General features: G+C 36.2%; 1 protein-coding gene across 1 annotated transcript in view; it reads right to left on the bottom strand.

Annotated features, from left to right (window-relative positions):
* CNTNAP4 (contactin associated protein family member 4) overlaps positions 1–23,266 on the bottom strand; it is a 241,907-nt gene that overhangs the window by 85,450 nt on the left and 133,191 nt on the right. Inside the window, exons 5-9 of the mRNA XM_072818909.1 lie at positions 15,988–16,191; positions 15,245–15,429; positions 14,291–14,434; positions 10,837–11,098; positions 3,622–3,774 (exon numbers count right to left, since the gene is read on the bottom strand). Of these exons, the coding sequence (XP_072675010.1) occupies positions 3,622–3,774; positions 10,837–11,098; positions 14,291–14,434; positions 15,245–15,429; positions 15,988–16,191 (948 nt within the window). The remainder of the gene's footprint in view (positions 1–3,621; positions 3,775–10,836; positions 11,099–14,290; positions 14,435–15,244; positions 15,430–15,987; positions 16,192–23,266) is intronic.

Below are 23,266 nucleotides of genomic sequence, written 5' to 3'. Positions count from 1 at the left end.
TAAATGATAAAAGCTGAGCACAATGCACCACAATGAAGTCTGAATTTTTGAAAAGCACTCAGTTGGAGGGAGTAAAAGTAGAAAAGGATGGACAGATAATGGAATCTGGTGTGGCATATGCAGAACACTGTGGTTTCTGAGAAGCCCCCCCTCCCAGGATGACTGTCTCTCTTCCTAGAATGGAACTTCCTAGAATGGAAATACAATGCAGGTTGGTGGAGGAGACTGCAGCCATGTTAGGCAGACTTGAGAATGATAAGATCACTGGAAAGCCACAGGTGAATTGAGAGAGAAGTGGAAGAGAACTGATGGGAAGTATCTCAGAACATGGGATATTTATTTACTTGAAGATAAACTGGTCGAAGAATTGGCAACCTAAGAAGAGCCTTCCACCTAGATAATATGGATCCTAGTAACATGGGAGGCTCTCACACACACAGAGCAGAGCAGAAGGTCTTCTAGGGCCAACAACTGACAGTTTGCCTTGGGACTCAGGGTGTCCAGTGCTAAAACTGGGAAGAGTTGACACCCACTCTCCTCAAGTCCACTCCCAGAATCCAGAATTGCCAACCTAAAACCCTAAAGTGGACTTCCAGAAGGATGGACCTCCTCTACCAGTCCCTGGACAACAAGTTTGAGAAGAGGAGGGAGAAGGAGGGCAGCAGAAGGCCTCCTGCTTTCTTTGGGCCCCTTGTTCCCAGCCCTGTAAATGTAAGGGTGTACTAGAGTATGTAGGGTGTGTGTTGAGTGATCAGTAGAATCTCGTGCCCAAAATGTCTGGATACTGAAGGACACCAACTGAGATGACTGATTAAACAGAGATACCTAAGTAAACCTGAGATCAGTGACTTTTTTTTAAGTCCTGAAGATTGAATTTTATGATGGAAGCTTCCACAATATATTGGTTGGGAACTCAGAAACACTTTAATAGACACCAAATTATAAAGAACATGAGAGGGAGAATAAAGCTTAAATTCAAGATAATGTTTACAATGAAAAGATAGGACCATGGAGGACCAAATGAATGTTGATGATATTATCTTTCTAAGCTGGGAAATGCACATGTAGATATGCATAGTATCGTAATCAGTACTCTTTAAAATGTATATATGATACAAGACTTGAACTACCGCGGACACTGGTATGGGGAATAGGGGAACTCTCTATCTCTGCAACTTTTTCATAAATTTAAAACTATTCAAAGATTAAAAGTTTATTTAAAAAATAGTGTATATCATTTGCATCATAATAAAAACAACCAAAATTATAGGGTACACATGGATATATTTCACCATAAAATATGACAGAATGAATAATAGGAAAAATTTCCTCAAAAAATAGGTAAGCATCATTAAATATGAACAGGAAGGATGCAAAATACTTTAAGAATCAGGATTCTATTTTCATGATTTACACTTTTATCCAGTCTATTCATTTTATCTAGTCTTTTTTTCCACATTTAACAACATGCCTGTTTGTAAAATCTCTTTTAGTGCTTCTAAATCTTTTCCTTTGAAGTGAAAGCTCTTAGTTAATTTGTTCTCTATATCTAACCATTTGTTAAAGGAATGTGTTCCTATGGATTGCCATGAAATCAATCATATATTCCATGAGGTTTAATAAACAGCTTGGTTCAAAATGAACAAATCTCACTAAAGGAGGTAATTACATCTTTCAAGACTGTTGCCACTATGCTGCCATTCACAGTAACGGATTATGCAGGGGTTTTGTTTGTTTGTTCCTCCCCCCCCACCCCCCCGAAACTGTTTATTTTCCATCAGCCTTATTTCCATTTTGCTTGCCTTTGCAGAAGAGCAGCTTAAGACCATTCAGAGGTTGTTCCTACCCATTTGGAGGCCCAAGCAGGGGGAGCTGCTCCAGTCTTCAGCAGAGAAGCTGCCCGCATTCCAGAGCTGCCTGCGACTCCAGGTTGGGCAGCAGTGAACCCAGGAGCTGGAGCAGTCCCTCCACCCTGAAATTCCTCCTTGGTCACAGCCTTTTCAGCAGCGGCCTGCTCTTCCTTTTCAGTACCTTCAGGAACTCTGTAGAAGCAGAGATCGGGCACAGCTGCCCCATGGGTGTTCATCAGAAACGGTGCACGAATGCGCAGAACTTCCTGGGCCAGCGTACCCCACATGAGACCCGCTAAGTGAGCTCCCTTGTTCTGCATGGGATGGAGAGGTTCCCATAGCACAGAGGAGAGCTCTGTGCTACACAGAGTGATGGTAGGAAGGTTAACGTAAGCCTCTGTGAAAGGCTGGTGGTCAGCTCTGGGACCAGTAACCACCAGAAGTCTCGGCTCCCGGAAGGGCACCTGGATCTGGTTAGCGGAGGTTGCAGAGGTAAAGCGGTGGCAATAGGAGTGGCTCCAGTGGCAGCAGCATGCTTCAGCCCAGTGCACGAGCCAGGATTTCTGGACAAGAGGACACCGACATCAGCTAGGTTTTCAACAGCAACAATGGCACGAGCTGCCAGCAGAAGCTCCTCCCAGGTTCTCCTCGGATTCATGACGTAGACTCCATCACCTCTCCTTCTGTAAAAGCACTGTTGTTCCATTTGGCAGTCAAGGTTGGTGCCTCCCAAGTTGGTTCCTGCTGCAAGGAATTTGAGGACATCCTCCTTCATTTGGAGGAACTCGAGGGCTCCAGACACCATGAAAGTTTCCTTTTAAGTTACGACAGGAACCCCGTATGAACCATTTCCCTGGGTAGCACAGAAAGTGTGTGTTTGCTCTTACTATCAGATAAAAGATGTATGATCTATGTGCTTACCATCAATTCTTAGGGAGGAATTTGTATTTTATTGATGAATAATAAAGATTGGGCTACTGCCACCAAATTCAAAAGGGATTCTAGACAGAGGTGACTATTAACATTCCAAATAACAGCAATAAGAAACATTCCAAGTCATGATTAGAAATAAGTCTTACTACTGCCAGTTTAACAATTTTGCCCTTCTAGTGGCAAATCACATTTTATTTTAATTTTCCAGTGGTAAAGATTCATTTCCATTTCCAAGGTTTTCTTTTCCAAGCTTTTTGTTCAATCAAACATCCAGGGCAGGTATACACTTCATTTGTTTTTGTTCTCTTAGAGAGGTGGCCTGATATTGAAGGTTGATGCCTTAATTTCATCAAATGTATCAGTGCATTATTACTTAGCAATGAACAGAGGTTTCTATGGCTAATTAGGTTAGATTACTTGCCATTGGCATAATATTGTCCTTCTGCATTGGGCAGTAGAAAAGCAATAAGGATGCTCCAGAGGAGCTAAGAGCCATGTTCAGGAAAATACTGTAATAAAATCAGCCCATAAAATCTGAAAAAGCCATATAAGGGCCACTGAACACTAGGAAAATATAACAAAGTTTGAAAGAAGTGAAGAGGGTTGTCTATTTGCAATCATTCTCATTGTAGAAATTGTAAACATGAATATTAGAAATGAATCTTAGGTCCTAGTTGGTCATCTTGATCCACTTAACATTTCCATGTTCACAGCAAGTGAGAAATTATTCCATACTATTGAATTGGTTAAAACATAATGACATCTCCAAGACAAAAGAAAAGGAGGAATAACTGCAAATATGGGTCAATTGCCCGTATGACCTCACCCCTTCTCTTACCTCCAAAATAATAGGTACCACCTGAATAAAGCTGCTCAGGCCCCAGGGAAGAAGCAGCAGAGGCCACTTGGCCATCTACCACCATACTCAAGTGATTCCTTCTGGCAGATAAGGAGATGGAATGCCACTGCCCATCATTTAATCCAATAACACCTGGGGGAGACAAAATCAGTTAAAAAGAGATCTCTCTCAACAGTGAACAGTACAAGCAGTTAGTTAGAAACAATATATGCATCACCCAATCAAGTGCAGCACTCAGATACTAATAAAAGGAAACAGAAAGACAGGAAAAGGAAGCAAGCGGGTACCCTCTTGTAGAAATGGTTATTTCTTTCTTAGGGCCTCAGTAAAGAGAACAAAATCCCCAACTTTGGATAAAGTCCTAAGGGGTTAAATTCTTTCAACTATTTGGCAGGGATAGTGTTCAGCTTCCTTTTTTTTTTTTTTTTAGTTTTCAGCTTCTATAGCATAATTTACCTTTTACGGGGGCAGGGGGGAGGGTTGGGAAGAGCATAAATATTTTTCAAAATTCTAGGTTAGATCCAATAAAATGATTTATCTGCTTTTTTACATTTTTGTGTAGTCGCCTTTTATAATATTGTATATTTAGCAGTATCAATCATTACAAAAACTATTATAATGAATATACAAAGTTTTCCCATATAACATGAAGTTAAAAAACAAACCAGTGTCTAAAACCACATTTACATAGTTGATCCTCATAGTGTGTAGATTCCACATTTGCAAATTCACATACTCACCATAATTTATTTATAACCCCAAAATCAATACTCAGGGCATCTTTGAAATCATTCACAGAAATGCACAGAGTAGTGAAAAAAAATGGAGTTGACAGACACATGTTTCCAGCTGAGGCTAAATAATGAAATGTTTATTTCAGCTCTCATATGTAAACATGTTTCTCAGATTTTTGTGCTTTTGGTTGGTGATTTTGCCATTTTAAAAGACCTCAGGCATAGTGATGAAGTACTCTCTGGTGTTTCAAATGCAAGAAGGCTGTGCTGTGCCTCACAGAGAAAATACACATGCTCGATGAATGTCATTCAGGCACTGGTTATAGTGCAGTTGGCCATGAGTTCAATGTTAATGGATCAAAATATATGTTAAATATGGTATCTTTAACCAAAATCACACATAAAGCAAGGTTATTTATTGACTGGTGGACAAAAATATTGTGGCCAGAAGATCACAGGAACCTAATCCCTAATTCCCCTAGGAGTGGTAGTTTAATATTAACTAATTCAACTTGCACAACTTTATACAACTTTCACAACTTTATACAACGTAATTATTGCAAATAATGAGAATTAATTACATATATACAATTCTAATGATATTCCTACTTTTGTATAAATATGGAGAAGGGCTGAAAGGAAATATCTCTATATAAATAGCAATTTTTGCATAATGGAAAATTGTGGGTTTTATTCGTTTTTATATTATATATATATGACCAAAAATTGCATTAATCAAAAATCAAAGTATTCTCATCACCTCTAAAAAACAATCTCCCATCCCTCCCAATGCAGCTCTATTTTCATGAATCCATGAGATGACTTAGCCCTTTCATTCTTAAAGGGAATTAAGTCTACAAGGGCTCTATGACAGAATATCAGCAGACAGGTGGAGACTAAGCATCTCCATTGTGGATTTACCAGTGAGATTTATACCCATTGAATACTTGATACCATATGATTTTGTAGATGAAATTAGTAAACTAAAATAGGAGTACTCTATTAAACCCAAAGGTCAAGGTCTCTTTTCTGATACTATGTACAATGCACAATTTCTTTAGTTCTCCAGCTCTTTTTGACAAGCTTTCAGATAGAAAATGTGTAGAAGCTCTCTTAGGTGATTAAGCTCTTTGCCCTGGATTTATTTGGTATAACGCAAATTCCATCCTGGGCACCGAAGCTCATTTTTATACTACATTCAGGAAGAAAAAAGATTTTCAAAGACCCAACTGGCTTGGTTTGTGAAAGGTAATGAGAAAGACCTGAAAAAATGAAAAATGAAAAATGTAGGTTAGATACTTTTAGACACATTTTCTAAGAGTGGGCTCTGAAATAGACGACTGAAGAGTTATGTAATCCCTGACGGTATGAGATTGGACTAAAATAAATCAAATGCCCCAGATTTGTCATCTAGAGCTTCCTTTAAGATGATACATTTAGAGTGAAAGTCCTTGCACTGAGCTTTGCATCACACCTACGGACACTTCCCACCCTCCTTCCACAACCACAGGCCTCCTATTGGTTCTCTCAAAGTTTGGGCATGCCTGTAAACATGACTCTGCTTCTGTTATCTTATCTTAGATTTCAACTGGTCCAGGACAGTGCTTCTCAAACTACCTGTAGTGATGAACATTTTCTCTTCTGGTCTATTGCAGCCTGATACTTTCATAAAATTCAGTGAAAGTTAGTTACTAAAATTAAAGAAGACATAAAAGCCTGGCATCCATGGGTTTGGATGGCACAGCAAGATATTGCTCCAACAGTTTCTTTGAACTTAATCCAAAGTTTTATGCTCCTCTAGGAAACAAATATTTCACTGAATGACTGTTAGTCCAGGGATCACACTTCGAGTAGCAGGTATCTGCTTGGTGAAGCATACCGCAGGATTATAGTCAAAGGCTCTGGAATTTCTTCTGCCAACACAGAAACCAATTCAGATTAACAGCAAAAGACTGCTGGGGTAGCCACTCTGTCATTTGACACAGTTAAGTCACCCACCTAACTAGCTAGCATGTTGTAAAGTTGTGCTGTTTGTGGGGAAGACTTTGGAAAGCTCTTCTCAAGCCTCATTTTTGACAGATACCTGACTTATGAGAAGGCTTGTTACCCATTAGTGGGATTTATTACATAAATTAAACAATGAAAAGTCCATTTAATTTTTTTCTCTTAACTTGACATAATAAAAGGATAATTTTAAAATTAGATTCATTTTTTTTAAGTGTACAACTCCTTCCCACTTTTAGGTCTGATGAGAGGCAGCACCTTAAAAGACCACATCACTGTAAAAGAAGAGACGAAGAATCACAGAATTTGTACTTTTTCTTGTTCATGACATTAGGTAAGTAAATGCTAATTCTAGGACTGCTCCCACCACTCATTAAATGTTGAGTCTAGGGGAGGGGCATGTTGTTGGTATAATAATAAAATAATAGTAACAGGTTTTATTGAACTAGTATTCATGCATTGTATATTTAACCTTCAACATTGCTGTTATCATGGTTGTTTGAAATATGGAGAAAAGGAGACTCAAGTTAGAAGAATGAATCATCCAAGGTAATGTTCAGCTGGTAAGCTGATTCTAAAACCCATACTCTTCTCTGCCTGCAGGACACTTCGGTCCCCTTATCTTTTTAAAAACAGAAAAGCAGCCCCCAACAGCTAGGAAGTGGCTTGGCACTCTGGGCAAGGCCTTGGTGGTATGAGAAGTTGGGGGGCACTCAGAGCTAGGTCTTGGTGTTCTCCTGGTGAATACAATTCTTGTAGAACACCAATATTAGACAAGGTAACTGTGTGATTACAATGAAATTGGACCAAAAAAAAAAAAAAAGTCAAAACTACTTTATAATCTGTATAAGTCCAGACAATAACAAGGCTAGTGTGTAAGCCACAAAGATACCAAACTTCCTCTTCTGGATAATATGAATGACAACCGATTTTTACCTACACCAATCACAGCTTTGGCCTTATTTCATTCCTCCATCCTAGATAAGATTTACAAAGAAAACTCATCACACAATTACCCTCACTTCTTAGCAGCATTTAATCCAGAGCAATGTTCCACTTCCTCAAAACCTCCCCCCAAATAAACTAACAACCCAAAACTCTTATAATAAATCATCCTTAAAAACTTTTTAATAAGACACACCCATGGCTCCCTAGATTGTGTGTTCTCCTTGCTGCAATAAGCAATAAATCCAACTTGTTTGAGTACAGGTATGTTCACTGTGGACTTTGGGTGGAAAGCATGGACAACTCTAAAGGGAGTAATAGAAGAATAGAATAATAAATAGATGTGTTTACAACTGCAGGTAGTCAGAACACGACTGTTTACCAGAACTCTCTCCCTCTCCCTCTCTTCTCTTCTCCCTTCCTCTTCCCCTCCTCTTCCTTCTTTCTCTTTCTCTGTCTCTGTCTTTCCATCTCTCTCTCTTCCTCACTTTCTCAGGTCCAACCACATAAACACATAAAATACAGAAGGAGGAAAACGATTTATATCTGGTCCTTGTATACAATCTACTGGTACTAACCCTAAATTGCTACAAGAAAAAAAAAAAAAAACAACTCTGACAGCTTAGCCACCATCACTCCCTCATAAGACTATAATAGGCATCCATGAAATAAGATGTATAAAGAAAAAAAGCCTGTTGTACAGGGTAGGTTCTTTGCAAAGGTGCAAAAGGCAGTTATATGTAGACTATTGCTCAAGGAGCAACTGAAGGGCTTTTCCTGTTTTTAAATACCTTTAAGTGCTCTGAAACAGTGTCAGAAATTCCTATATCCATTAACTATATTCACTAAGCAGAACTAAAGTTCCAGGCCACCACATAGCTCTTGTCAAGATGAAAATATGGAGATTACTGGTGCCAATCACTTTAGGAGAAAGAGGGAGTTTCAGGGAGTGACAGGTAAGACTGAAAGGTAAGGACTATTCCAACAATGAAAGAGAAGAAAGTGGAATAAAACAAGGCTTCTCTTGGCTTAGACAAATCAAGCAGGCTGCTCCTCTGCCAGGGCCACTAGAATCCTGAAGGTCTAGTAAAGGCAAAATGCTAAAAACGTCCTTATTCTGCAAGCCCACATCACCAGCCCTGCCCATAAGAGCAAGAAGCTGGCTTATAGGTATGATTTTCACCTTCAGGCAAAAGCAGCAGCAGAAACACTAAATCATAGCAGAAATCTCAAATCCTACAATAACAAGTTTGTTTTAAATAGGAAAATATAACTACATTGTTCACTGGGTCCTTGATGCCATCTGAACGATTTTTGTTTTGACATCTATAAAAGCAACAAAGACTGGAAATATTTTGTGTCATGAGGGGTTTTGTAATACTGCTGATATCTTTTATAGTTTAGACTAATATCTTTAATATTTCAAATATGATACAGGCTGACACAATATTTTCAAAGAATTCCTAGTGACAATTTGCCAAACTGCATATCACATTAAAAATTTATCCTGCTAATTCAAAGATTTGGACAATTCAGTTCTTTCTCAACACAATTTAATTTTTATTCCACTGCAAAAGCTATAAACATTTTGATTCTTAAAACTTATAAGATTAGTAATTTATATCTTTAATAGCTAAGAAAACTTGAGCCACCCTGATAGAATAGAAAGCTTTACCATAATATGATGTAAACCCATCAACAAGTACGTGATTCCCTTTAAAGAGTCATTAAAATACATCCGGACAAATGACTTAATCTTTGAACATTGTACATGTGAAAGTTTTCCCCCATGAGAGAACCAATGAACCACCCACCCACCTACCATTTGCATAGTCTGTTTTCAAGTGCAGAGAGTGCCTGCCTCACTGAAAATGGCCAAAATTGGGATTTTTAAAGCAACTGGAAAAATGAGGGTGGAGGAGTTGGTAAATCAAAACCTTCCTGTGTAATCTGAAGTGTAACAATTTTTCCTATGTTGGCGTTCATGCAGAGTCTAGGCTCTTTTTTATTAGCTATGGAAACAATCACACTGAGTCTTATGATGCCATAATGGATTATATTGTGTATTAATTTAAACATTAATTTAGAAATTTTAAAAGTCAATCAGAGTATTCTATATAGACTTATGCCTAGTAATTTAATAAATATTCATATCCGTAATGTGTTTAGAAATGGACTAACTTCATGGGGCTCACTATAGTAACATTGTACCGAAGCAGTTTCTTTAAGATGCTGAAAGAAGGATATGAATATAACCACTTCTTAGGATGTCAAATAAATCACAATAAGCTACACATTACTGACAAGCTTACATTTTCAGGCCCTCATTTTAGGGAGCCTATTAATTATTCATATGGCACTGATTAATTTATTTCCTTTTGTCAAGCCTGAAAATCTACCACATTTTGAGCATTACATTAGAAAGTCACAACACAGTGGCTGTTTAAAATTATAATTAATATTGAACTTTCAGCTCCCAGATTTAAACTACACTGATATATTGAACAACAAAAAAGATACATAAAGTCTATGCATTTGTGTATCTATTTGTATACCTGTTTTCCCTATATTTAGTTTCCATCTGTAATCTGGCTGATTTTCCTCTCCCAGTCATATTCTATTAATTTTCCTCATAGTTAATATAGAGGAGTAATACAATGGTATCTTTAAATTTTTTTAAAGATCATTTATTAAACTGATGTAGCAATTTACCCCAATGTGACCTCTAGTTGGTTGGCTTGGGTGTTATTCCACATATATGAAAATGTGATGGAGATCCCTTGTCAAGAGCTATATAATTTTAATGAAGAGACAAAAATATCCCTCACCCAAAGCACTGACCTAAATTAGACATTAATTTTCCAGATACTCATATAGTCTCCTTAATTATAGTACTTCAAATCATTATGATACCGTATTGCCTAGAAGTGGAGAGAATCCCATTTGGTGCCCAAATAAGAACTTTGCAGAAATCTTTTCATCCTCCCCAAATATATCCAACTCTGTACAGAATACATGAGCAAGTGAAGTTACTTTGACTAAGCATTTCGTTTTTTCATTGCACACGAAAATAGAAACAGAGATATAGATCCAGGAGAGACCGCTCCTTTTCTCTCAAGGACCAGATAAGGCTAATAGTTGTGTAAGACAGAGCCTAGTTCTTCCACTGAAGATGCCCAGTAAACTTTTGGGTCCATTTCAAAGTCTTTTGCATTTTTCCCAAAACACATTTCCTCAGAATATATTGTGTGGGCAAGAGGGTCATGAAAGGAAATTTCTATTTCCCCTATCATTCAGTTAATAAGAACTGCTAGTGTCTAGGCCATATTTAAAAGGAAATTGGAATCAAGGGCCTGTAAGGAAGAGCACTGATAATCTTATTAACTCAAGTATTCGTTTATTAAACAAATACTACATTTTTGGTTATGCACAAGACTTTACGGAAAAGGGACCAAGAGATAATGAAATCTTTCAAAACCATATGCTCTGCCTGCAGGAATACACTTATTACCTGCTGTGATGTCACTGGGTAATCTTCCTGGCTGGTAGAGATTCAGCTTAAGTTTTCCATCATTAAGAAAGAGGAGGAGACCCCCTGAAACCAGCTGAAGTTCACTGAATAGCAGAAGTCCTGCCTTATTCCAGGTTCGAAATTGAAAAGAGGCAGAAAGCTCGTCCTCCCCGGAAAAGCCTGGCAGGGCTAAGTAACTCCTGGGGCTGAGGAAAGTCACAGGCACGGACTGTGATTGTGAACAAGAAAATGACACATTTCCCTGAGAAGAAAGCAAAAAAAAAAAAAAGCTTTAAGAATGACTCACATCATTTTAGTAATAGAAATGGAAGTATTCACAAAGGCCATTTATCGATCAAATTATCCTTGGTTTACAACAACAACAAATTGCTATCAACATGAAAATTCAAATCCTTGCCATGTATCTTAAAGGTTCTTAAAATCCGGTGATAGTATGGTCAGGCAAATCTTTCCCTGGGTTCTTGGAGAAATCTGTTTTTCCCTAGCTCTGAACTTCTATAAGGGCATCTGACTCAGTGCCATTGAAGTCAATAAAAATTTATTTAAGCCAATTCTTTGATTTTTATCTTTTCTTGGTTTTCCATTCCCTGGGTTCTGGGTGAAATTCTTTTCTCCTTCATCCTTTGCTGCCTTTGGTTCTAATCCACCTCATCACATACCCAATATTAAGGAGCTACAGCTTTTCCTTCCATATTTTTCTCCTTTCCCATTGGTCTCTTATTTTCATATATAAAATATATATACATATATAGTTTCAGTCTTATGTTCAGTTATATGTACATAAGCACATACTTAGATATATATTGATGATATACCTACACATTAAGCATTATTTATTTTACAAAAATAGGAGCTATGTTTTATCACTAAAATATATCTTATGGAAATTCTTTTGAGTTATGTGGTATAAGCCTAATTCCTTCTTTTTGTTGATTGCATAAAACTCTATTATGTGACTGTTCCAACAGCAATTGAGTTGTTTTCCTCTTACTGTACATGTGTTTTGTTTCCAAGTTTTGCCTCTTGCAGCAATGCTGGAGTAAAAAACTCCACATGTTTCTATTCTCAGTTCTACAGAAGAGGGTTCTAAATAGAACTATATATACCTATATGTTTTAATAAATATTTCCAGCTTCTTTTCCAAAAAGAAGTTAAAATACTCTACATTTCTACTGGTAATATACAAGGATATGCTTGTCCCCACATCCTTGGCAGGAATAGGTATCACAGATCTTTTAAGTTTGCACAAGTTCAATGACAAAATGCCAACGTGATAGATCATTTTTATTTATCTTGCATTACCTGACCAACAGTAAATCAGAGCATTTTTCACAAGTTTGTGGCTCTTTGGACTAGCTTTCCTAGAATGGTCTGTTTATATTCGTAGCACATTTTTCCTTTTATGTTTTACAATGGACACTACAATGTATAATGTACTACTTACATTTCTTTATTTTTAAAAAATATTTTTAAGTAATCTCTACACCCAATGTGGGGCTTGAACTCACAACCCTAAGATTAAGAGTCTCTACATTCTATTGAATGAGCCAGCCAAGCACCCCAACATTCCTTTATTTTTAAAATGTTTTTGGCTTTTTCTTTTCATTTTGCCTGTATGATCAGATTTACATGTATTATTTCTCATCTAATGTTTTTAAAAAAGATCTCCAAGTTACCTTAGAATTGCATAAATTTTCATTAAAATGCTACACACACACATATACAAATTATTCTGCTAGTAGAGTAAAATAGATATTTAAGGATTTTTTAAAAAACTTTAAGGTCTGAATTTTTTAGAAATAATTAAGCATATCTCTTAACATAACATTTCAGAAATGAAGATAAACATATTTTTTTGAAAGTAATCTTTAACATCTTTTCCAAATACAGATTTGAAAAGTCAGTGAAATACACTTAATATAGAAGGATACACATCAGAATCAAACCATTTGGTCTTGGTTAAACAAAAATATTTGGTTATATTACGGTTTTGTTAAAAGTGAATTAGCTTTCACTATGGACAAATATCTTGTCCCAGGGAATGAAATAACAAATATGGGAGAGTAAACCACACTGACCCATGATGTTAAAGGCAATTAGAACCTAACAAACCTTGTGAAACTGGAAACATTTTACCAGCTGCAGTTTGGTCTGATGCTTCATTTGGGCAGCTGCCTGCTACCCTGCAAACAGCAAATCCTCTTGCCAGGGAAAAGTGGGTGTTAGTTGCATGAACAGTTTCTGGAAACTCCTTTTGCCAATGAAGCACACACATCTATCTACAGTAGTTTTATTTTCCTTTTAAATCATCTTCCCTCTTATTAAAAAAAATAACTAAAAATCTTTCTGATGGTATACTCCTTTAAATACTAACAATTCACACAGAGAATAAGGAATAAAATCTTTCATAAATAATAAATACTCCCTATGATGTGCTTTGGAATTGGCTGACAAAGCATGAGCTTACATTTATATATCCTGAATTCTGAACAACTAAAGAAATGTATTGAAGTGGATCTCTGTGTCTGCTTTTCTATCACGAAGCTGGTTAAACTTGAAACCATGTTTCCCAGAATCCTCTTCCATGTCTGGTTCTGGTGAAAAGTTAGCCGAAAATGGAGCTTCTGTGATATTTGAGTCAAAAGTGAAATGCCAGCCATTTCCTTCCAAAGGATTTTTTGTCTATGACAAACAAAGCACAGTAAAGGATGATCACAGAGGAGCTGGTTTGTTCCAGTTCGTCCTGGCTTTCCTTCACTCCGCTTCCCTCTTCTTCCTGACAGCTGGTCTCCACATTCCAGTTCCTCTGACAATTGTTAAGATCCAAGTCCTAAAATAGATCCCTTGTTCATAAAACTCATAGTGATGCTGCTTCCCTGGCAGAACCCTGACCAGTACAGTTATATTTAAAATTTGCTGCATTTCCACCAGATTAGAATATAATGCAGCCTGACAAACATTGCTATTGGGACAGATTGGCAGATGCAGTATTGTAACCATGTATTCGTTTTTTTATTTGTTGTGAATGACCATGGCAAAACACACTTTTTCAAATGCCTCTCTAATATACATGGGTGTTATCTGATTCCAGGAACTTGGTATGCTTATTTAAGAAGTTTGTCAGGGAACATCTTATTAAGGAAGTTACACAGCAAAAGAAATTAGTACCCTGGAGTAATAACACCACAAAATTAAGTTATCAACTGTAAAAATAAATGCTTTACTGCATATAAAAATAAAATAATCATACCCTGTGTATTACAATTCCTTTAGATACAATTAATCGCCTCCATGCATATTCTCTGAGCAGAGAAAATTTTTAAAAGAGTAATCTCTAAAACATCATATCAAGTGGGAATCCAAAGTAGAGCAATTTCATTATATGGAAAAATAACATAGTTTCACTTATTCATTTACATAAAGATTCTCTTACCATAGCAATGATCTCTGGTTTTTGTCGCTTGGCCAAATCAATGATATCTACTCCATTATAATAGAGATTTTCTAGACACCCATGAAAATTCTTATGGGGGAATGACACTGATTTTCCAGGTGCTGGAATCCCTCCAAAGCTGATCTTAGAAAGAAAAATGGCATCAATAATATTGTTTAGTGATTTACTGATAATCTGCTTAAATAATTATGATTAGCAGCTATAGTTTTAATCATCACAGATAAATCAACTTTTCATCACCCTACACTGTCATGTTGCTAATTTCATATGGATATTTTTTAAAAATTAAAATGCAGACTTGAAAACAAATTTACATGCATTCAGTTTTCATTTACACTAGACGTTGATTATTCTTACAAGTTACTAATTACATCTGGATTTGGTGTTTATTGGTTGATGAATAAAAATGCATCTTTATATCCATGGTAAATTTCTGTTTAATAACATAGCTGGTGATAATGGCATTTTGTTTTATATATATTTCTGGGCACACATTGGTTATTTGTGCATCTGAATCAACTGATAATGAATTAATCAATTCATTACTATGACCTCTCCATATATCTACACTGCTCAAGGGTGGGTGCCCCTATAGCAAACACACAAAAAAACATGTATTTACTCTATATTTACTTGGGGCAATACAATCTCTTGGCGATTTCCTACATGTGATCATCTATGACTATACATTTCAGGTAAAAAAGAAAATCCCTCAGTATAAGAGTATATTAACATAGGTAGAAAGATGAAGCGTCAGTAGTATATGCCCAAATCTGCCATTGTTAGTTAGGTCACCTTGGGAAACACTTCACTGAGACTCAAGATTTACTCTGAAAGAAGGGAAGGATGCTCCCTACAGTATATTTTCTCTTGCATGGCTACCCCACACATATATCATACAAGTCTGTATTAATTGAAACATAACTATCACACCTCATGATCAAGGTCCAGATAACCGAACTCCCCCTGGGCATGGAAACGATGCCTGTGCTCATCCACTGTAAAGTTAACTTGTTTGCCCACGTGCTGGATGAGCACGGAGTGCCAATGCTGATCGTCCAGCAGGCTGCCCAGGGTGAGATTGATGAGAGTGTGAGTGGAGGGCGGTTTGGCTTCACCTTAGAAGAGAAAAAAATAACAGCACCATTATTCCCAGTCTTAAAAAAAAAAAAAAAAAAAGTTTCCCCTTATGGACCAGCATCTCTCATAATAATTGCAATCTCCTTCCTAGCATTCCATCCAAAACACTAGTATGGCTCTACCTGAAGTTTGAATATAATATCCTCTCAACCTTGTTGTAATTTCTTCCACTGTTAATTCTTTTTATTAGTATTTCCCATCATACATTCATTTGCAATGTAAATTTTATCTTTGCTACAACCTCATTATTTTTACTACCTCAATATTTTTCAATGACCCATTCCTTTCTTCATGATGTTTGAAAATAGCTATGTAGTTCTCTTGGCACTATGTAAAAAATATCAAATGAGGGTCTTGTACAATTTGCAAAATATGAACCATTTTGTACATGAAAGTGCAATACTTGGTGTACATATATGCCCTCGAATATGGAAATAAGGCACCTTAATTGTTACAAGAGAAGCTATAAAAGTATAAAATTACTGAAATGATACCCAAATGGCCAGATTTTCAAGCACTTCACCAAATAATTTTACCTGAATTAATAAGTAAAAAGAGTCTTCCTCTTCTTAATTCCAATGTGATGTGATCTCCATTTTGCCCTTCCCGGTGGAGAAGAATTCCATCACTCTGCATAGTTTTAAATTTCAAAGAAATAACATCCTTTACTGGGCTCAGGGAGTTTTGATCAAATCTGTAGAGAAGGGAACTTTTTCCATCAAGATCAACCACCTCTGATCCTAGAAACAGACATTAAAAATCATTCTAAAGGATAAATACACTTTTATTAAAGCATTTTAAATGTGTATGTGTGTATATATATTTATATGTGGATATTTATACACACATAGATAATATATAAGGCATTGTGGATACACAGAGACACATACAGTCAGTTCCAAGCCAGTCATAAGGGAAAACAAAAGTTCCAATGTCTAATTCCCTCTTGATGCCTGGAATTGATTCCATTTTAATCTTTACTAACCTATTTACAAAATAATGATCTACATCTTAAAATGTATTCCTAATTTTCTCATATTATTGAAAGCTATTTCTTTTCATTCAATAAAAAAAGAAAATCAGGAAAAACGTTATGATCAATATCCATAAAACCACTTTGCATATTTCACAATCAGTATTTTTAATCATGTTCCTGAAGTGTTGAAGTTACATGATTTTTAGCTCCTGCAAGAATGGTTTTGGTGTCTCAAAATTCTCTCATATATGCTGTAAATAAGACATTTGCATACAAATACACATACATACATATATCAGACTCGTCAAATGCCACCTCAGGTATACATTACATTGACCTTTGTGTTTTGGTTTATTCAATTATTTTTGTGGCTAAGTAATAATATTTAAGAGCAATACTACATTCTGTCTTTAGAGGACATCGTTGGAAAGACACTCACTTAATGATATTATAAGGGCTGTTCAGCTGCATTTGTATCAAAACTATGACATTGACATGTTTTTTAAGCTTTCTGACAGTGTCTTATCTACTCATTGTCAAGATCACTTTTATTCAGTTCATCTGAAAAAAGATGTCATGTTATACCAGTCACATAACAGCACATCTGTCAAAATCAGTTGCACCCTGAACAACAGACACAAAATAGAACTGATAATACTCAGAAAGCCTAGCAGTGTTTTCTACATTTCACACGTCAAAGTTTTTTTTTAAGGCAATTACCCTTGAGTTACATTTATGTAATAAATGAAGAGGTTAGGGGAACCCAATGAAGCTATTTTTCAACTGGTTAGCAGACTCTTTCAAGTCAATGAAATGACATTAAAGTTTACTCATCTTGTTTCATTTGACAAAATTATTACAGCTACTTGTATGCCCAAATATACATTTCATTCAGAATATCTATCATTTTAAATGTGAACCATTTATACTCACCACCCCCTGAAAAAATTTTCAACTATTTTATGCAGCTATCTTTTGAAAATTCAGAGGTTTGATTTTTTCCACATCTTGTTAATGTGCTTATAAAGAATTCATTCACCAAATGCACATGAATAAACATTGCACTTCTGTAGAAAGAATAGTGTTAACTGAACAATTATTCCTTGTTATATAGCTGGATGAATGTTCATGGTAAAAACATAACTCTGTGTCAAATACAAATAATGTGTTCTATGATTATTAGATTACAATAAATTAAGAAAAATTTCAATAAGACAGACTTTAAATGCTGACACATTTGGAGCCATGCAGTTATCTCTGAGTTAATGTATTGCTTAAAGGCAACCATCATAATAATGATTTTATTTTAGATAAAGTCTATTTTTGGAATTAGCTACCAAGAGAATTTTTTTCCAGTAAAGGTTCAACCTGTGTTACTTTAGCCTGCTATTTCTTTTTTTCTCTTCTTCACTCTTATTTTCATAATTGTCATATTCACCCTTCATGGCACCTAAAGCTTTTGTGCCTAGAATATTTCCATCAGCAAAAGAAAAAGAATAGTGAACAAGGTATCAGACAATTGATATCTGAAGCAATGGTGTACTGAACCATCTCTTAAACTGAAGCCACTGGTCACTTTCTTTCACTCTTACTTATTATCTTCTTACTGTACAGATATTACCTAAGTAACGCGAGGCATTCACTCAACAAGTATCTATTTGGCGCATCGTTTGTTAGGCCCTGGGTTAGATGCTGAGATAAAGAGAGTAATCACTCCCAGCATGGCCCTTGCCCTCACGGAGCTGACATTCCATGAAAATGGACACTGCTTAGCAAGCAAACAACCATGACAGACTGATGGAGATTAACAAAAGACTGTGTTTCTTTAGTCACGGTAGTTGGGGAAATTCAGTTCTCTGATCTAGAAACCTCCCCCAATAATCTTCCTATTCCCCACCTGTCTTCAAATCCTATACATGTCCCCATAAACTTTTAGAATTACTCTTAGGACATGTAAATTCCTCAAAACCTAGATATTCTCCCAACACTTTCTCTTCTTCACTGTCATAAAAGGAAGCTCTGAGGATTGCTGAGAAATATGGTGACAGTAATTCAACTCTCAGAGGAGGACGAAGAGTGATCAGGGCTTGCCTTGAAAATGGGTCAAAAGCAAGAAAATAGTTTAAGTGGGAAATCAATAAACCTCTTGCCACACCAACACAGACTTCGCATGTGTGTGAACAGTTCCTTCAGGGAAAAAAAGCTAAATATAATTCAGAATCTGAGTACAATGTCAGCATAGGAAAACTACAACTTATATACGTGCAATATACGCACAAGAATTTTCATGAAAGAAAAAATTCAGGATGATTCCCAACAGTATTACTTTAGATAAAAGACTCACTTATAATGAGTCTAATATAAGTCTCTGTTATAAAAAGCTACCTACACAACATAAAAAGCATATATAAAAAGCATACAATTTTAAACAATAATCACAAAACACTGTGTTGTGGCACATACAGTTAATGATATGAAAATATGGAACTATATGAAAAAAATCTTGAGATAAAAAGAGGAAGACAGAATGAATTTGAATTCATTATCAGAATCTAGCTCTCTAAGGATGCTGGTGGGAGAGATAGGTTTGTAGTTTCTCTTGAAAATGATCTTATCCACTGTTAAGAAAAATTGGAATAACTAGATATAATCCAAAGGCATAACTTCACATCCTTTCAATGTCATATTGAACTATTTCCTCACAGGCCCATTTAAAGATTATTTAATTCCAGGTGAATTAATAAATGTCTGATTTTACTACTTATTACAGATTAGGACCAGACTTTGTTAAGATACATGTTAATTTGTAGATTTTTTCCCCAGTAGAAATACAAATGGCTCTAGGGTTATGGTTTTATTGCCCTGTTGGACATTAACCATTTATGTACCCAACCTAGTGATGGTAATCCAACATTCTTTCTTGGATTCCTATCTACACCCAGTCTCTTGAATCTTCTTTCAACTAGCTTTACCATCATTCTGATTCCTTCTTTAATTAATCAAATACATCTTTCATGTGTGTTTATTCTGTATTTGAATGAAAGTCATGGTTTTCTGTTTTTGAAAATTTTACTTTCAACATTATTAACTCGATAAGTACAATTTGGGCTTCCCATCATTGACTGGTGAAGCAACATTTCAAGTCTCAGCCATCACCAGTAACATTCAAGGCAAATTTATTTTCACTATTCCATAAAGAACACTACCAATGCAAATACATTCTCACAAAAGAAAAATGATGATTCAGATGATTCATAACAACTCTGAAACTAACTTATGAAAGATTTGATAAGTATAGGCCATTAATGAAAGCAATTTAACTCAACATTTATTTGTTTAGAAACACTAAAATAAGCATCCAAAGTAATAGTCAATTAATAGAATCACACTTATGCTCATCTTGTTGTCAAACACTTTCAGAAAAAGAATCCTTTGTACATGGTTGAAATCCATAAATAGGAAAAGAGAGGTATTAGAAAATTGACTATAAGAAAAACTAGAAATCAGAAGTTAATAAAATCTTAACAGTAAAAGACCTACAGTCCAAAGATGTAGGAGGAGACATTTTACTTGACAATTATTTTTCTAATGGTAAATCTGCTCATTACTAGGCTAATAACTGAGGTTATATTTTCAATGATTGGTTTACTATCAATATTAATAGTGTGGCCCTGTCATACCCTGTTCACTATAGGGAGGACATAAATTCTAATTTTCTAGTAACAAGTTGCAAATTGTTCTGACACATTTATCCCCCTCAGGCTAGTCCCCTTCTGAGCCATTTGTAATAGATTTTTATTATAATGTAGCTTAGTAGTTAAAACAACTAGTCTGTGTGGGTTTGCATCTTCACTATAGCTTGGGCAAGTGTATGAGTTTCCTATTATTGATGCAACAAATGACCACAAACTTGGTCATGTGAAACAATACAAATTTCTTATCTTCCAGTTTTGGAATTCAAAAGTCCTAAAATCAAGGTGTTGGCAAGAGCTGCTTTCCTTCTGAAGTCTCTGGAAGATAATCCCTTTCTTCCTCTTTCCTATGTTCTAGAGACCATCCACATTCCTTGGTTCATGACTCCTTCCTTCACGTATAGGACTTGTATCATAGTATCTTCAAATCCCTCACCTTGTTTTCGCTCTTCTTCTCTGACTGATCTTCTCATCTCCCTCTTATAAAGACCCTTGTGATTACCCTGGGCCCACCTGGACAATCCAGGCTACTCTCCCTATCTCAAGATCCTTAATTTAATCATACCTGTAAGCGCCTATGTCATGTAATGTAGTTACAGATCCCTTAATGACACAAGGTACTTAACCCCTGTGCCCGCTTCCTATCTATAACATGGGAATAATAATAGTATATTCTTCATAGGATTGTTGTATGAATGTGTATCTGTATAATTTTTGGAAGAATTACTGGCACATAATTAAAACTCCATAAACATTAACTACTACTAATGCTAATGCTGTTATTTATTGTTAGAACACTGGGCAGGGAAAGAGGCACAGTAAAAATAATTTAATAAATACATTTGGTGTATTTAGTTTAAAAGATAAACTCTTTAAAAAATAATGAATTTCCGAAGAGCATGAGAAATGCTCAATTATCAATGTCACTGCCAGGTTATGCAGCAAGAATGATTTGAGGCCATCTGTGGGTTCTGTGGCTTTCTCTATCTGTCAGCTAATGCCTGAGCTGACTCACCATGGCAATTGTTGGTGACCTGAATCCTCCTCAGTGAATACCTCCATCTCAAATCTTCTCATTTATAGCAGGCACCAAGGAAAGAACAGACTCACAAAGACTATAGGCCCTACTCTCATATCAATTCTCCTTGCAACCCCAGGAAAGAGGTATAGACTGCTTTATTTGCATGATTCAGAAATACAATCTCCCGTGGAATGAAAGTTTTCCAATAGAAAATATTCAAATTTCTTTCAGGGAGTTGTGTCAGAAGTGGCATTGCTGCAATGTGTATTCCGCGCTCCTTTCTGCAAGCACGTATTTATGGACAGCTCCCTGTGAACAGTGGAAGATACAGCAATGCATAAATACAAAGCATATTTTTTCCCAAGGAGCTTCCATTCTAATGGAAAAGATGCACATCCCCAAGATGTGATTTTTTTCATGCCAGCGGTTGGAGCTTTGCTTTCTGCATTGGGGCTGGGTCCAAATGATTTCTAACATCTGCAGGAGGACGTGATCCACTCAGCCTCAGAGAAGGATGTCAACTAAATTGCAGATTTACCTCTGTGAGCAGCGAACTGTTCTTCTATATGTACATATTTTACATGCAAACACACTTCTCATTATAATATCGTCCACTTGACTCAGTAGCCTTCTCTCATCCTACTTCTGCTCCAGATGTTTGAGACTTTGCAAAATGTGAGGTTGCTATCTGAAAAAGCAATGTCCTCCCTGCTCCCTAAGTGGATTACTAAGAAAAACCTATACAACAGCATCCTTTCTTAACTGAGCTCCATGGCCCATTCATGTTAGAATCAACTGAGAAGAATCTCTTGGGGTTTCCATAAACTGAGAACCACACCCAGGAAAACAGATTCCTGAGTGAACCTGAGCAGATGACAGCATGAGGATTATCTGACAAGAAGAACAAGAAGGTTAAAGAGACCTTTTCTCTGAAAGTGAATAAGCTCATTGCATATTGAATTGTACCACGGAAAACAAATGTATTTATGTACCCTGTAAGTGATAGCTGCAGAAAACTATGGAGGTGGTAGTGGGTTGTCCTGAAAGATGTTTTGGGGAGAAATTGGTTCTGTGAATTAAACTGTGAATCACCGCATCACTGATGAGGTCCATTGGCTAAGAAACGTAAAAGAGAAAACCTGGATAGGAAATGCATGAGTTGCAAAACAAATCTTTTAGTACAGAAAATTGACCTTATTAAAGGTCATCAAAGAGTTCCTGAAAAAGACACGAGAGCCTTCTATTAATTCTGTGGGAAGCACCCCAAAATATAAATAGAAAAAAAAATTGCTCAAAATGGAGAAAGAACAATGGACCAAACTCTTCTGGGCTAAACAAACAGACAAGCTCCAGTATTGGGCACTCTGCTTCTTTATTTGAAAATTAGTACCTACAAATTTCTAAACAAACAGAGGTCCAATTTTGACTTCTAAGAAATATAAATCAGACTGAGTCGCCGTTAAACTATTATACGGTGAAATATGAAAGCAACAGCATGATGTATTGGCACTTGAGATCTGCATTACTGAAATGGGTTTTAAGAGATGGCAAGGAGAGACCAAGCACTTGAGAAATCAACAGGAAATAGGTTGTACTATTTTTGCATAGTAGTGTCAAGAAACACAGAATGATTTAAGGGACTTTTAAGTATAAAACAACCAGAATTAATACAATAAAAAGGAAGATGGTACAGGATCAAGTGCTGCATATAGCCACAGGGAAAAGGTGACTTTACTATCATGGTTTTAAATAGACTGAATTAAGATCAGTGATAACACTCCAGGAGGTTATATGAACAAACAAGATCGCTGCCACTTAAATATCTGTCTAAACTAACCTTTTTGATAGATTTGAAAGGGATAACACCTACTGCATCAAGGACACTGGAGTGTGTCACAGGAGGGCATAAGCTGTATTTCTGTTTCTAATATTTGTTTGTAACTTTCATAATGCCTCAGAAGTCACTTAAATGCTGAGTCTCAATTTCCTTATTTGGAATACGTGGATAAAAAGTCCAATTTCTTATTCCACACAAGAAGCTGTGGGTTTCAAATGCAATCATCAAAAAGCCTCATTTATTACATATTTTATATGCTGTTATTATCTTTTTAGTAATAACTAACATT

Source organism: Canis lupus, chromosome 3, assembly GCF_048164855.1.
Source record: "Canis lupus baileyi chromosome 3, mCanLup2.hap1, whole genome shotgun sequence".
Classification (NCBI taxonomy): Eukaryota; Metazoa; Chordata; class Mammalia; order Carnivora; family Canidae; genus Canis; species Canis lupus.
This window is presented reverse-complemented; position numbering and strand designations above follow the sequence as displayed.